We start from the raw sequence: 12,951 nt of genomic DNA on the forward strand, positions 1-12,951 counted from the left end.
TCAAATCGGAACGGGGCGAGGCGAGGCGAAGCCGAAGCCGAGCCACACCTAATCAGAAATGTATCGTGATGCGGCGGGGCAAAACTCTACGTCACCTAATAAAAAATATGGCTAAAAGAACGAAAATGCCCGAGCGTAGCACGAGTACAAAATCTAGTGCTTATTTTAATTTTTCAAAATAAAAACTCGCAATCATTGTGGTATTCTCCTCTTTGTCTCTCTGTATCTCAAGCAGTAACCTGTCACTTTACAAACCCGCCATGGAAGAAGAAGAGCCTGTAACCCCAGTCGGGCGGTTCTTCGTGCAGGAGGAAATTAACCAAGTTATCAACTGCGTAATAGGTCTCAAAAACCCAATTAACATAGAATCCATTAAAGCCGAAATAAAGAATTCCATCATGATTCAACATCCTAGATTTCAAAGTGTTCTAGTCAGAAACAAGAACGGTAGAGAATATTGGGAAAGAACCCAAAATGTGAATTTAAATAACCACATATTTCTCATTCAAGATGCGGATGATATCTGTACCAATGATGATGATGATGAAATCGTGAATAAATACGTTGCAGATCTTACAGTTTCATCGCCTCTCGGTATCGATAAACCCTTATGGGAACTACATATATTGAAGGATCAAAACGTTTTAGTATGGAGAATTCATCATGCTTTAGGTGACGGGGTTTCGTTAATGTCTTTGATTTTAGCTATGTGTAGGAAAGTTGATGATCCTGATCAGTTGCCCGCTATCCCAAAGCCAGTCATAAAAAACAACAACAGAAGTCGTCGTGAGAATATATGGGAACTGGTAATGAGAATCTGGTTGAGTTTTGTGTACACAATGGAATTGTTTCTTAGATGTTTGTGTTGTAAAAGAGATGGTAAAACCAAGATAAGTGGTGGGTCTGGCGTTGAATTCTGGCCAAGAAAATTAGCTACCGCTAAGTTCAAATTAGACGATATGAAAGCTGTCAAGAATGCCGTCCCTAACGCGGTTAGTAAATTATCTAGTTAAATCAGTTATATAGTGATTATGAATTTATGATAATTTAATTATTTTACTGTTGAATGACATTGTTTATAAATGATATATCATCACAGACCATCAATGATGTTCTCTTCGGAGTGATTTCGGCTGGATTATCGCGATACTTGGATTATCATCAACCGTCAAATTCAAGTAATTATTTTACATTACTTTCCAGGATGCCATTTATCCCTAATTAATAAAAAATATTAACAAATTATAAACATTTTGCTTTTAGAAGTGCAAGAGGGGCTTCGAATCACAGGATTAGGAATGGTTAACCTCAGGAAACAGCCTGGATTACAGGTACTATAGTGTCCCTTGACAGTTTCATATTCTTTTTCTTTCTTTTTGTAACATATATTGGAATATATGCACACCGTTACAAATCTATTCAAACAGGATATGTTAGAATTGGTGAAAAGCAAATCAGTGTCAAGTTGGTGGGGCAATAAATTTGGCTTTATATTACTCCCAGTTTATCACCATAGAAACGTTGATAACGATCCACTTCAGTATGTAAAGAGAGCTAAAGATATGCTTGACAAAAAGAAGCTCTCTTTGGAAGCTCATATCGCTTATGCAATTGGAAATTTTGTAATGTCATTTTTGGGTCCCAAGGTAAATTTCTAACAACTCTTTCAAAAATTCTGAATTGATTAGTATTTGAGAGATTCCGTATCAGATGTTTTACTGTTTTTTGTAGGTCGCAATGTGGCTTAATAACAGAGTTTGCAATACAAGTTTTACGATATCAAATGTTGTTGGTCCACAAGAAGAGATTATGTTTGGAGGAAATCCAATAACTTCATTTAGAGTAACCTCAACTAGTTTATCTCATGTGAGTATATATTGTCATTTCTCACTGGCTTACGTTGGATTGTTCCTTTCGGTTATTGAGGATTGATTTGATTTTACAGGCACTCACGATGCATATTGTGAGTTATGCTGGAAAAGCAGAAATGCAGATTCTCGTGGCCAAGGATGTTATACCGGACCCTCAATTCCTCGCCAAGTCTTTCGAAGATGCATTGCTTGAAATGAAGGATGTTTCTAAAGATTGTATTTAGACCCAAGATCCATAATATTTGTAGAAGAGTGACCGCAAATTTACCACAAAAAGATTAAGGTACAAATGAGATTTTTCCTTCCTGGCTTCTTGCATCTCTAATACCACTGGTTCAGTCTAAAATAGAATGATCGGCAAACTTCTCAAAATTGTAGAAAATGTTTTCATTAATAGGCTTTGTGAAAACAAGAAAAATATATTAAATCGTTGAAAATGTCAATGTGAAACCATTACAATTGTTCATGATCAAATTATGCCATGCCCATTCACATTCAAAAATGCTAATTGTGTCATCATAGAGAGCTTCACCAAACTTCTCTAATATAGTACTACTGTAAAGACAAAATCTCTTAATTGACAACATGGATGCTAGATGTGTCAAAATGTCAGCTTGGCCTAAAGACAAATCAGGCACGTTTCTTTGCTCTACCATTTGAAGGTGCTACCTCCACCTTTTTTGAACCTGGAATTTCAGGCTTCTTTGCCCAAGAAGGAGCTCTGTCAGGTTCATAACGGTAATCATAAAAGAGTTCCTCTCCGGCATTAAGCTTTTGATTAGCAAATATGCCAACTCTGTGATCACCTGCTACCATCATCACCTGTCATGAGGTCACAGAAAACATCATTAGAATGGACAAAATCAGATAATGCAATTGAGTGACAGAGGAGCTTAAATTTTAAAGGGGAGGGGAGGATACAACAGAAAGACCTTAGCATAGCAATTTGGATCAGGAGAATGGTTAGCAAACTTCAACTTGTCCCCCTTCCGGTAAGCGTCAAGGACAAACTGCATTGTTAAAGAGTTCGATGGAACTTCAAGTTAGGTTAAAGAGAACAAAAATCTTGCAAAGAAATATAAGTTTCAAATTGAAACATGCCTGATCATTCAAATTGAAGAGAAATGACGAATTTTCGCGGTCGTAAATCTTTCCACGCTTATCAGCTTCTCGATGTGAGATCAATTCACCGGTATATTCCCCTAGGTATTCATGTTTGCTGACGCCATTCTGTAAAATTGTTGAAAATGATGAGATATCAGGTGTAAATTACAAATGAAGGCAAGTGGGAAGACTACCTTTATGAACGCTCCCCACCCGGAGACATCTGATCTTCCAAGTAAGACCTGCAGTAAGAAAAGGATCAACATAAAGAATAGATAAAAAAAAAACTTTTACTTATAAAGAATTTTGTAAAAAGGTCATTGACATTGCTCGAAGTGCTTAAAATATGATTAAAACTCTGTATAGATCAAATCAGATAATAGCTTCACAAGAAGTACTAATACAGTTATCACGATTACATTCTACCAACAAACATACTGAGTCCGAATTATTATTTATTACCCTTTGTTGTTGCTTGAGAAGGAGCTTCATATTCCTACATTCATAATTATCACCTCTTTGAGGAGGGCCTCCGAGAGTACCGTCACCACAACTAAGAAAATAGTTCAAATTAGATAATATGGGGGTAAAACAAACTGTAGCAACTAGAAAAACCAACTCAACCATAACCGGAAAATTTGATGATTTCGTAACCTTAACGAGCATAAAAAAAAACACGTACCCAACCCAACAATTCCTACAAACATCTGGATCGCATTCTCTACCTGCAGCAAAGCATGGGCACTGTCGACTTCGGCATTGACTTTTAGCACAATGGCAACCTCTAAAGCGATTCTTGCAAGTCTTAGAACACCTAGATTGTAAAAAAATAAAGATGTTAGTAATGACGTTTACATATGAAATTTAGCTGGAACATTAACTAAATGCATCGAAAGCAATATTGAGCCAGTCAGTCAATATAAAGCAACAATCAGAAAGAAGATCTCGATTCCAGAAAAAATGCAAAGACCTACCCACAATATTTCTCGCAACAGGTTCCACCCAAATGACACGTACATTGCTTTCCACAAGCAGATTGGCAGTTACAGGGATTAAACTGCTTACACGGAAGATCCTTCCTCTCAATAATCCGTTTCCTAAAAGCATGGTAGCCTGCGCTATACTTCAAACGACGAACCTTACCTCTTCTTCGCATGAACCTTGATCTTGTTCGACCCTGAAATGTGCACATTTTTAGTAATTGTTTTAGCTGTTGTGTGCACATATGCAATGCAAGGTAAAACAGGCATCGAGAACTAACCGTAGTATCATTGCGGTCACCTGGGGTTTGGCCCTCAGCAGAATTTGAACCATCAGCCCTATTACAAAGCTTATTTTCGGTGAAGCTCATGTACTGGAATACCTCAGCACATGTCTTCATGCCACTCAAAAGGTTCCTTTCAATTAAGCAGCTGCCAAGATGAATAAAAGGAAGTTTATAAAACATATAACAACAGTTTGCATATTCAAAGTTTACAAAAAAATGTGTGGAAGCATAAATTCGCAGTAAATTAATCTAATATATGATATTAAAAGTGAGGGAGAAATAGTGAAAATCTTGAACCTGCCTGGGATTCTTAAACCTATTTATTTACCTATTTTTCCCGAAGATCTCTAATCCTTTTGAGTAAAGGCACTTCTCGAAAGTGCTCCATGATTTATCCCCCTCCTGTTTAGACATGTTTTCATCAACAAACTCATCTTTCCTCGAGGTATCATCATTGCCTACCACAAGCGAGTCTTTAATCATCTCGTGACATGGTTCGTCCTGGACTTCAACTGGCAGTGGTTCATTCTGGTCTTGAAATGATGATTCTTTCTGCCCTGACCTGTTAGATGCTGGAGACTTCACCTTCTGTTGCGAAGAAGAGCTAGCATCCTCATTATCCTTACGTGAACTCGACCTGAGCTTCCTATCCTTGACCCAAGGAGATCCATCGGCAACTGAGTCAGAATCGGAAGCTGACAGTTTCTTCGGTCTCTTTCGCGTGCAACTAAGAATATGCTCAGCAACTCGCTTGTTCTTTCTCATTTGAAGTTCCTGTTTATAGGCAACATTACTGTTAGGTGGTGAGGACTGTTGGGTGGAAATCTTATCCTTCTGAGGTTGTATATCCGTTTCACTACTTTCTGATATATTTCTTGCATTAGAAGAAGTACTATCACTCTGGTTTGACTTTGTTCTCTTTCCATTAGACAAACCAACAGCTTTCTTTTTGTGTGAAGCCTGATGACCCCCACTGCCAGATGAAGCAATTGCTTTATCTTCAAAACCATCAGGCGCAGAACAACTACCAGTAGCAACACTTTCTGACTTCAAAATCTGAAAAATTGATTCTGCACCCGTTAAAAAGCATACTAAGCTAAATTAGTTTGACAAATACACAAGCAGCACATAGTATCAATAAAGATTTTTTGAATCATATCATCACATACTAATCCATACCAATCGATAACAACAGCTGCCACACGGTTCAGGATCTGGAGGGGCCCAGGGTAGTCGTTTATCAGCCTGCCATTGTTTGAGGAATATTACACGATATGTAAAAGAGACTATGAACATTTAGACAGTGTTTGTTCCAAAACCAACAACTTACAGGAAAAACAAGATCTTGGGAACACCCGTGTAATCTACAGTCAAACACCTGCGTGAAAAAAGACATCAGAAACTTGGTACATGGAATGAAAGCACCGCAAATATTAGAAATCCAAAAAGCAAGATAAAAGAATAGATCTCTGATGTTTACCAGGCATCTACGGCAGAAAAGGTTGTCAAAAGAATCCAGAGCTGCATCTAGATCTTTATCACGAAATATATCCTCAATTTTAGGCTCATCGTTGAGATCGGCCTTCTTAGAAGAATCCACAGGGTTTTCTCCATTCAAGATGTCATATCGTGCCTGTATAAGATGTTCGACGTGTGTTCATACCTCTGTAATGCCAGCACAAAATGAATGGGCGACGGCTGGACTAAAGTTCATACTGACAGTTATTGGATAAGATGATAACCAATTGAAAGATATATACTACAGCAAAATTACTAGTAAATAACACTAATGGACCTGTTTCGTCATATCCTCTTGTATGGGCATACCTTGATGTCAGAGGGTCTTCTAGAAAAGCATTTAGCAAGTGAATCCAGCACATCAACAGATAAACCAACTTCTTGAATGGCATTCCTGACATTAAATCAGGGAAAAAGCTGAATAAACCTCTTTTAACGGGAAATAAAACTTCCATAGTTACTACTGTGTTGACTTCATTAGTTATTCGGCAAACCAACCTCAGAATAAAATCTTCAGTATTGCCGAATTCTTTCTTGTCTTCTTCATCATCAACCACTTCTTCTTCACTGTCACTTGCAATAAGGGCTTCTCCACCAATCTGATCATAATAAATTCTCCTTCGGCCAACTACAGACTGATCCTCAGTCATCCTTTGATTTCTACAGCAGTGTAACAATTTAACAATTAATTAACATTTTGTTGAATATCAAACATATCCTAAGAAAAAATATGGCTATGTGCAGCATAGCTATTGCAAGATAATTAAGCAAACAGTGCACTGAAGGACTTCAGAAATAGGTAACTGGATGCTTCAAAATGGCAACATCAACATTAACTATCACTAAGTAAGTACGAGCTAGTCAATGTGATCTAAGGTAATCATTTATATGTAAATATCTGCATTCCAATAGAGTTATGCCCATTGCGTTCTGTGTGCTATCGTAAAACTTAACCCATTGACCTCAAGATTACACATTAGTTACCTCAGTTATCCTACTTCTCCAGTCTAAATCTCCATACCCCTTGGAACTGTCCAATTTGCACCATCATAAAGATGCCTTAAATAGTGGCACCACCTTGACATAAGGGAAGAATGTTTTTTTTTTTTTTTTGGTCTCTTATCATTTGCAGTATTAGGACTAGCATCGTATAGAAGTCTAATGAGATGGGCATTGTGGAGTAGACAGAACTACCACTAACAAGCTGAGATATAACAAAGAAAGTATTTGGCGCATATGTAAACATCCATGTAGAGTTGAACCATTTACTAAAATGCTAATCTCATTATTGCCTATTCTAGCAAAACCACCCATCAAAGCTAAACAACGAAGTAATTAAAGAACATGACATATTACCTATCCAGAAATACCCAAGTCGTATATGGTGGTATTTTTGAAACTTCGGCAAGCTTAACAATACGAGTCAAATTCTTTACTCCAAAATTGCTCCCTATAAGAACAGTCGAGGACGCATTACTTTCTTCATCGCCACTAAATTCGTTTTCCTCCTTAGCACCATTTAGCGTAGAAAGCGCATCTAGCTGCCTCTTAGTCAGTAAATCGACACAATTATCACCTTCAGAAATTGTACTGGGCACTCTCATCTTTGAAGCAGTATGCATATGGTTCGTAATACCAATCAATTTCTGCCTATTCTCTTCCATCTTTTGCTACATTTATAACCAGCATTCCAAGAGTGAGATCTAAGTTACATTGACTCAAACAAAAGAAACCACAACTAAACCAAAAACAAAATACAAAAAATATACAAACCTTCACGAAAACACATCGATCAATAGAAACTTGTTTCTTCAAGGATTCAAGAACCCGTTGAATATCCCAACCAGAATTCTGAACTGACTCCCGTGCTCCATTCGTCATCTACAGAAAATCAAAAATTCAGCAAAAAAAAAAAATTGTAATAAACGAAGTAGAAGGCTATTTTTGGTAATAAAAAGTACTACCTGAAGATTAGCCATAGATTTAAACAGTTCTGATCTACTAACAGATGATGATATACTGATGACTTAAGCTAATGATGATGACATTGAAGATGAGGAATAAATTACTGATTACACCTATTATTAAACAATTGATTTTCGATTTTCAGTAGTTGAGTAATGACTGATTCTTCTTTGATCATGTCAATCGTGTACTGCAATGTAATGTAGGAAGAAATTGTTAACCCCGGAGCGATAGGGAGGTGAAATCTGGGGTTTGAAGGTCTGATATGACCTTCAGAAAACCCTAGAATGGCGGATATGAACTGCAAAAACCAAGCTGGGTCGTCTGTGAGGGTTTTAAATAGTGTAGAAAAAAAGAAAAGAAAATAACAACGCGTTGTAAGAAAAAAACAGCTCACGCGCTACTTGAGGATTGTTGGGGTGTGAGGATAATATTTAGGGGGGAAATACGCGCGTCACATTTTGAAACCTTGGTACCTCACGCGCGCTCAAGTGGTTTTAAATTTTTCCTCACGTGCAGGGTGGAAGGAGCTTATTTTCTACCCTGTACACTCCTCTACAAGGTTTGCCATATCAGGTTTCTTGGTGGTATGCTATCCACAATAGTGAAGTTGTCCGAGTTTTAATATTGTGGATGCAATGTCAATTGCCATTTAGGTCAAGAGTTGTTATAGCTGCACCTAACTACTTTTAATGGACTTGTGATATATACACGAATAGGACACACTTCCTTAACCAAACCAAATAAGGTATGCATTTCGTTATCATAGTAGGCACTGCCAGACTACCCAAAGGGTTTAAAAGAGGTACGGACTAAAGACAGAAAACCGTAAAATCATCAAGCAAACAGGGAAAATGAAGTTAGGATTTGACTCTTTGAGGTACTAATCTAGGAAACTATACATAGATCTTATGACCAGGTGAAAATAGAAACACCTCCTAAGCAGACGGGGGTTTTGAAGTGAGTTTGAAATTGGTGGCAGGCCTATATCGTACACGCAACATTTCAAATAAGTGAAAGAAGAAACGCAGTTCTCTAAGAACCAGATTCCAGATTCAGCGAATTCATGAACTAGAAAGATTCTTTAAAACCTTTAACAATTCCATCCCTCATTCATCTTCTTGAGTAAACTTTTCATTTATATACTGGGGAATCTTAGTCTGCCTTCAACAACTCAAGTGGTCTCCCCTTCTTTAAACTACTGGCAATTGATAAAGTTAATGAAGTGGACAGTATTGAATGTTTTATTTATAATAAGTAGAGATAGAATATGTATTACCTTCTCTGATGGTGTTCCGGGTACTGACTTCTCGTTGCTGGATCCCAGGTTTACGCTCTTGTCAGAAGGTTTAAGAATACGAAATGAACAAGTCAAAGTTGCGTCCACATTCATCACGACACCAACATTGTCATCCCAAGAATAATTTGGAGCAGAGAATATGGTAACCAGCTTTTGACCAGCAAAGAACTCGTACCCCTTTTCCACAACCTAATGACAATCATAAGTGAGATAAAAATATTAAGCACCATCAATTAGTAGTGAATACATACTAGAAATAGAGCAGCTAACCTGGTGAGCTCGGCAAATCAGGTCGATGTCATGGTTGTCAAGAAATTTAGTTATCTTGTCAGCTCCAAACGTACAGGATACACCGCTGTCCTTCTCGCGCCAACCATAGAAGTCTTTATCAGGATCAGACCAGAGTAAATCACAGAGAAGGCCCTTGTCTGGTACATCCACCGGACGACATATATCCCTAATTTGATCGAAGTTTTTCAAATGAGGAGATAATCCACCGTGCACACAAAAGATTCTTTCCTCAATGACAGCAGCTACTGGTAGGCAATTAAAGCAGCGGCAGAAAGTCTTCCAAAGGCGGACACTAAACCTCCTCTTACACTCATCGTAGAATCCATATAAATGCTTAATAGAAGCAGATTCGTGATTGCCTCTGAGTAAGAAGAATTTATCCTGATATTTAATTTTGAATGCAAGAAGAAGGCAGATGGTCTCTATGCCACGGTCACCTCGGTCTACATAATCACCCAGGAACAAGTAGTTTGTCTGACCAGGCGAACCACAAGATTCGAAAAGACGGAGAAGATCTGAATAATGGCCACGGATATCACCTATCAAGTCAGACAATGAATACTCGTCACTATTCCTCATGATGGTACATTTTCGTTCCAAAAATGTGAAGGATGATAGTCCCACCACATTGATAATAAGCCCAAATGAACACTAGATATAATAGATTGGCGCACTCCACTCATTCGGATGTGATTCTGAATTTGTGACTTTTCAATCTAAAATATAGACAAATACGCTCAACAATGCAAATGGGCATACAACACTTAACAATAAAACAACCCTTTACAAGAAAATGAGGTGGATGTGGTCAACACCTCATTTTCTTGTTCTTTTCTCCAAGATAGATACACATATATATAAGGTATATTCAACTGGATCTGCTATATGAAATACAGAATTTCTGGGTACTGAGAATGTCTTTGTCTTAGAAGAATCAAAGTCAAGTTCCCCAGAAAAAAAAATACCCATCTTTGCTCATCTAAAACATGAACTTCCCCCCAAAAAAAAGTGTAATTTTTTTAATCAAAATAACTCAAAACCCCAAAAAAAGAAAGAAAAAGAAAGGTTCCCTTTATAAGCTGGTTTAATGTTGTTTCTTCAAAAAGTTTTCTCTGGTACATTGTTATTTGTAGTAAATTTACTGAAACTACTTAAGAAAATAATCAAAACCTAAAAAAGTAAATAAGCGAAAATAAATCAGATAGAATAAAATAGAAAAGAACAAACCCACATTATCTTACCACAAATTTTGATCGGAGGTTGAAGTTCAAGAAGAACGGGTTGTTTAAGAAAGATTGAAGAAGAATAGCGGCAGAGTTGTTGAATTTCTGATCCACTGAGATGGTATTTATCTTGTGTTCTTCCATCTTTAAAAATAAGTAATTTTTGTATGATACCATTTAATAAACTTTCATCCATTTTGTTTTCTGATCCAAAAATAAAAAACCTAACCCACTTTTCTTTTGTCCAACTAAAACATGTAATGCAATGTGGAAGATCACTAAAACCTAAGGAAATAAGAAGTTGGGGTTTTACAGACTGAAAAGCTAAGCTCAGTTGTCTGAAATAAATAGCAGAAGAAAAGAAACAAATAAAGACACATGGCGCTATTTTAAATGGAGTCTCTTGAGTGTGAAAGTTGCCAAGGAAGCTAGGGGGAAGTTGCTCAAGTCGCTTGGGAGTTGGGAAGGGAAACGATGTCACGTCATGACCGCCGGTTTTATCATTTATTTATTTTTGTATCCATTTTCATTATTGCGTTCTAGGGTTACATTGGAATATATCAACAACAGAATACCAAACTAACACCATTAGGCCAAGCATAATGGTGAGCGGTTTGGGTTCTCTGTATCTTAATTATAATGTAATCCAATCATTATGTCTTTTTTATCGTGTTAATGTAACGAAATCCTTTATCTACACTTAAAAATTGGTCATATATGGTGTTGGCTTTAGCTAAGCGAAATCACACGGAACGGTTTCCGTTTTTCAGTTAAAACAGTTATTGAGTATCTATTGACAGTTGCATGGAAATAGAGTTCTCATTTAGTAAATAATAGTTGTTTGACCTTTTTTTTGTTACACTCCTCTTATACCCAATCATAACCATCCATCATTCTCAACAGCTATATTTTCTCAACAAAATTATATATTTCCTATATACGAGGAACTATATAATTCTCAATTCAATCTTGTCTCAGTCATTTGAATTTTATTGATTTTTTTTCTTACCCTTCTATTACTCAAGTTCTTATATTTTAGTTTGATTCAAATGGTTAATAGTTTCATAAAAAAAAAAAGAAATCGATCTTATTGCATACATTTATGTGGATTGTGATGAAATTATTGGTGAGCAACAAAAAGCCTCTCCTTTTTGAAAACGTTTTCATGAAATTTTCGTCGAACGGAACGACAATCCTAATGGAAGGGATCCTGGTGGCTTAAAAACAAAGATGAAAGCAGTCAAAAAAGATGTGGGAAAATTTGTGTCAATTCTAAATGTTATATATCGACAAACTGAAAGCGGTGCTTCAGGCGCGAAAATTTGGTAAGTTCTAGGAATTTATTAAATTTTTTCGTTGTTGATAATAGTAGTTAACTTATTATTTTTAATATAGTATTTTAGACACGAGGGAGTCGGGAGCAATTTCAAAATCAAACAGGTAAACATTCAAGAATGCTGCTTGTCATGAAATGTTGAGAGACAAAGTCCATGGATTTGATTATCAACTCACTGTCGCACAAAGTAGTTCCATGTTTGACAACCATCATAACTTTGTACTAGTCCAGGATAGGATAGAAGTACTACCTAGCGGGGAGACTCGTTATTACAAGTATCAGGCGAGGCACACAAGGACTAAAAAAACCAAACAGGAAGCTAAGTTGAAGAAGGATCCCGAGCAAGGTATATTTAGGGAAGGTGGTGGTGGTGGTGGTGGTGGGTAGGGGTGGGGGGAAGAAAAGATCTATCAACATAGTACAAATATGTTATAGTATGTTATAGTTTGTCTAACCAACAACGGAGTTATCAATTGCAATCAGAACATGATAATGCAATAATGGATACGGATCTTAGTAAGTTAGCTCCTTATGAACAAAAATATTTTCGACGAAACCAAAAGGATATTTTGAAGAGGATGTATGTAATCAACATTGAAGATTCAGAAGGTGATAAAGTAATCCAACTCTAATTGTCCCTTTAAAAATGTAACTGAATTTAGTTTTCGATTTCAGTCTAGTTTCGAACTAAAAATGTTGTCTTTATTTCAAAACTGTTGTTTAAATTTAGTTTAATGAATTTAATGTAGTTGTTATTTGAATTAATGAAGGTTTAAATTTCGAGTAACCAACTACTCTATATTTTTGAATTAAGACCAACGGCTCTATTTTTTATAATTATCATCAATAATTATTTTTTATAAAAAAATAGAGCCATTACATATTTTGTTTGTATGAAGACTATGAACCACAACCTCAATCCTACTTATATTTTTTTCTTCCTTTTCAAAATCTAACCATGCATCCACCAAATCCACCATACCCATTTAAAGAGGATACCTATTTGATACGCAGTCTTTGAAGAGTTATGAGGATTTTTCAAACAATCTTAGTGGAAACCGAGAGTCGTTTTTGGT

At 36.6% G+C, this 12,951-nt stretch overlaps 2 protein-coding genes across 4 annotated transcripts; one reads left to right on the top strand and one right to left on the bottom strand.

Moving 5' to 3' along the window:
- Positions 1-210: 210 nt before the first annotated feature.
- Positions 211-2,177, top strand: LOC113289550 (O-acyltransferase WSD1-like). Of its 2 annotated transcripts, none has more exons than XM_026538830.1 (6): positions 211-992; positions 1,100-1,178; positions 1,264-1,331; positions 1,428-1,646; positions 1,732-1,866; positions 1,946-2,177. In XM_026538830.1, exons 1-6 carry the CDS (start codon positions 261-263, stop codon positions 2,093-2,095), a joined length of 1,383 nt encoding a protein of 460 aa, XP_026394615.1. In that variant the 5' UTR covers positions 211-260; the 3' UTR covers positions 2,096-2,177. The 2 variants fall into 2 exon arrangements, with proteins under 2 accessions (XP_026394615.1, XP_026394616.1); XM_026538831.1 differs by having other exon boundaries at positions 1,267-1,331.
- Positions 2,178-2,243: 66 nt separating this feature from the next.
- Positions 2,244-10,825, bottom strand: LOC113289549 (histone-lysine N-methyltransferase CLF-like). Of its 2 annotated transcripts, XM_026538827.1 has the most exons (19): positions 10,558-10,825; positions 9,296-9,855; positions 9,005-9,214; positions 7,534-7,641; positions 7,117-7,430; positions 6,259-6,420; positions 6,070-6,154; positions 5,723-5,875; positions 5,573-5,620; positions 5,422-5,487; positions 4,571-5,298; positions 4,237-4,387; positions 3,950-4,152; positions 3,658-3,789; positions 3,438-3,528; positions 3,170-3,217; positions 2,973-3,101; positions 2,804-2,881; positions 2,244-2,693 (listed from the first exon to the last, which is right to left on the bottom strand). In XM_026538827.1, exons 1-19 carry the CDS (start codon positions 10,733-10,735, stop codon positions 2,502-2,504), a joined length of 3,636 nt encoding a protein of 1,211 aa, XP_026394612.1. In that variant the 5' UTR covers positions 10,736-10,825; the 3' UTR covers positions 2,244-2,501. The 2 variants fall into 2 exon arrangements, with proteins under 2 accessions (XP_026394612.1, XP_026394613.1); XM_026538828.1 differs by lacking the exons at positions 9,005-9,214; positions 9,296-9,855; positions 10,558-10,825 and adding an exon at positions 7,725-8,097.
- Positions 10,826-12,951: the final 2,126 nt, after the last annotated feature.

This window comes from Papaver somniferum, chromosome 6 (genome assembly GCF_003573695.1).
Source record: "Papaver somniferum cultivar HN1 chromosome 6, ASM357369v1, whole genome shotgun sequence".
Taxonomy (NCBI): Eukaryota; Viridiplantae; Streptophyta; class Magnoliopsida; order Ranunculales; family Papaveraceae; genus Papaver; species Papaver somniferum.

Bases quoted from the DNA above. Each gene is read 5' to 3' on its own strand.
- LOC113289550 (XM_026538830.1), top strand. From the start codon at position 261: ATGGAAGAAGAAGAGCCTGTAACCCCAGTCGGGCGGTTCTTCGTGCAG. The intron at 1,332-1,427 runs GTACTATAGTGT...CTATTCAAACAG, and splicing joins GGAAACAGCCTGGATTACAG to GATATGTTAGAATTGGTGAA. The intron at 1,867-1,945 runs GTGAGTATATAT...TTGATTTTACAG, and splicing joins CCTCAACTAGTTTATCTCAT to GCACTCACGATGCATATTGT.
- LOC113289549 (XM_026538827.1), bottom strand. From the start codon at position 10,735: ATGGATGAAAGTTTATTAAATGGTATCATACAAAAATTACTTATTTTT. The intron at 6,421-7,116 runs GTAATATGTCAT...ACACTGCTGTAG, and splicing joins ACTTGGGTATTTCTGGATAG to AAATCAAAGGATGACTGAGG. The intron at 5,621-5,722 runs GTAAACATCAGA...TTTTTCACGCAG, and splicing joins TTTTCTGCCGTAGATGCCTG to GTGTTTGACTGTAGATTACA.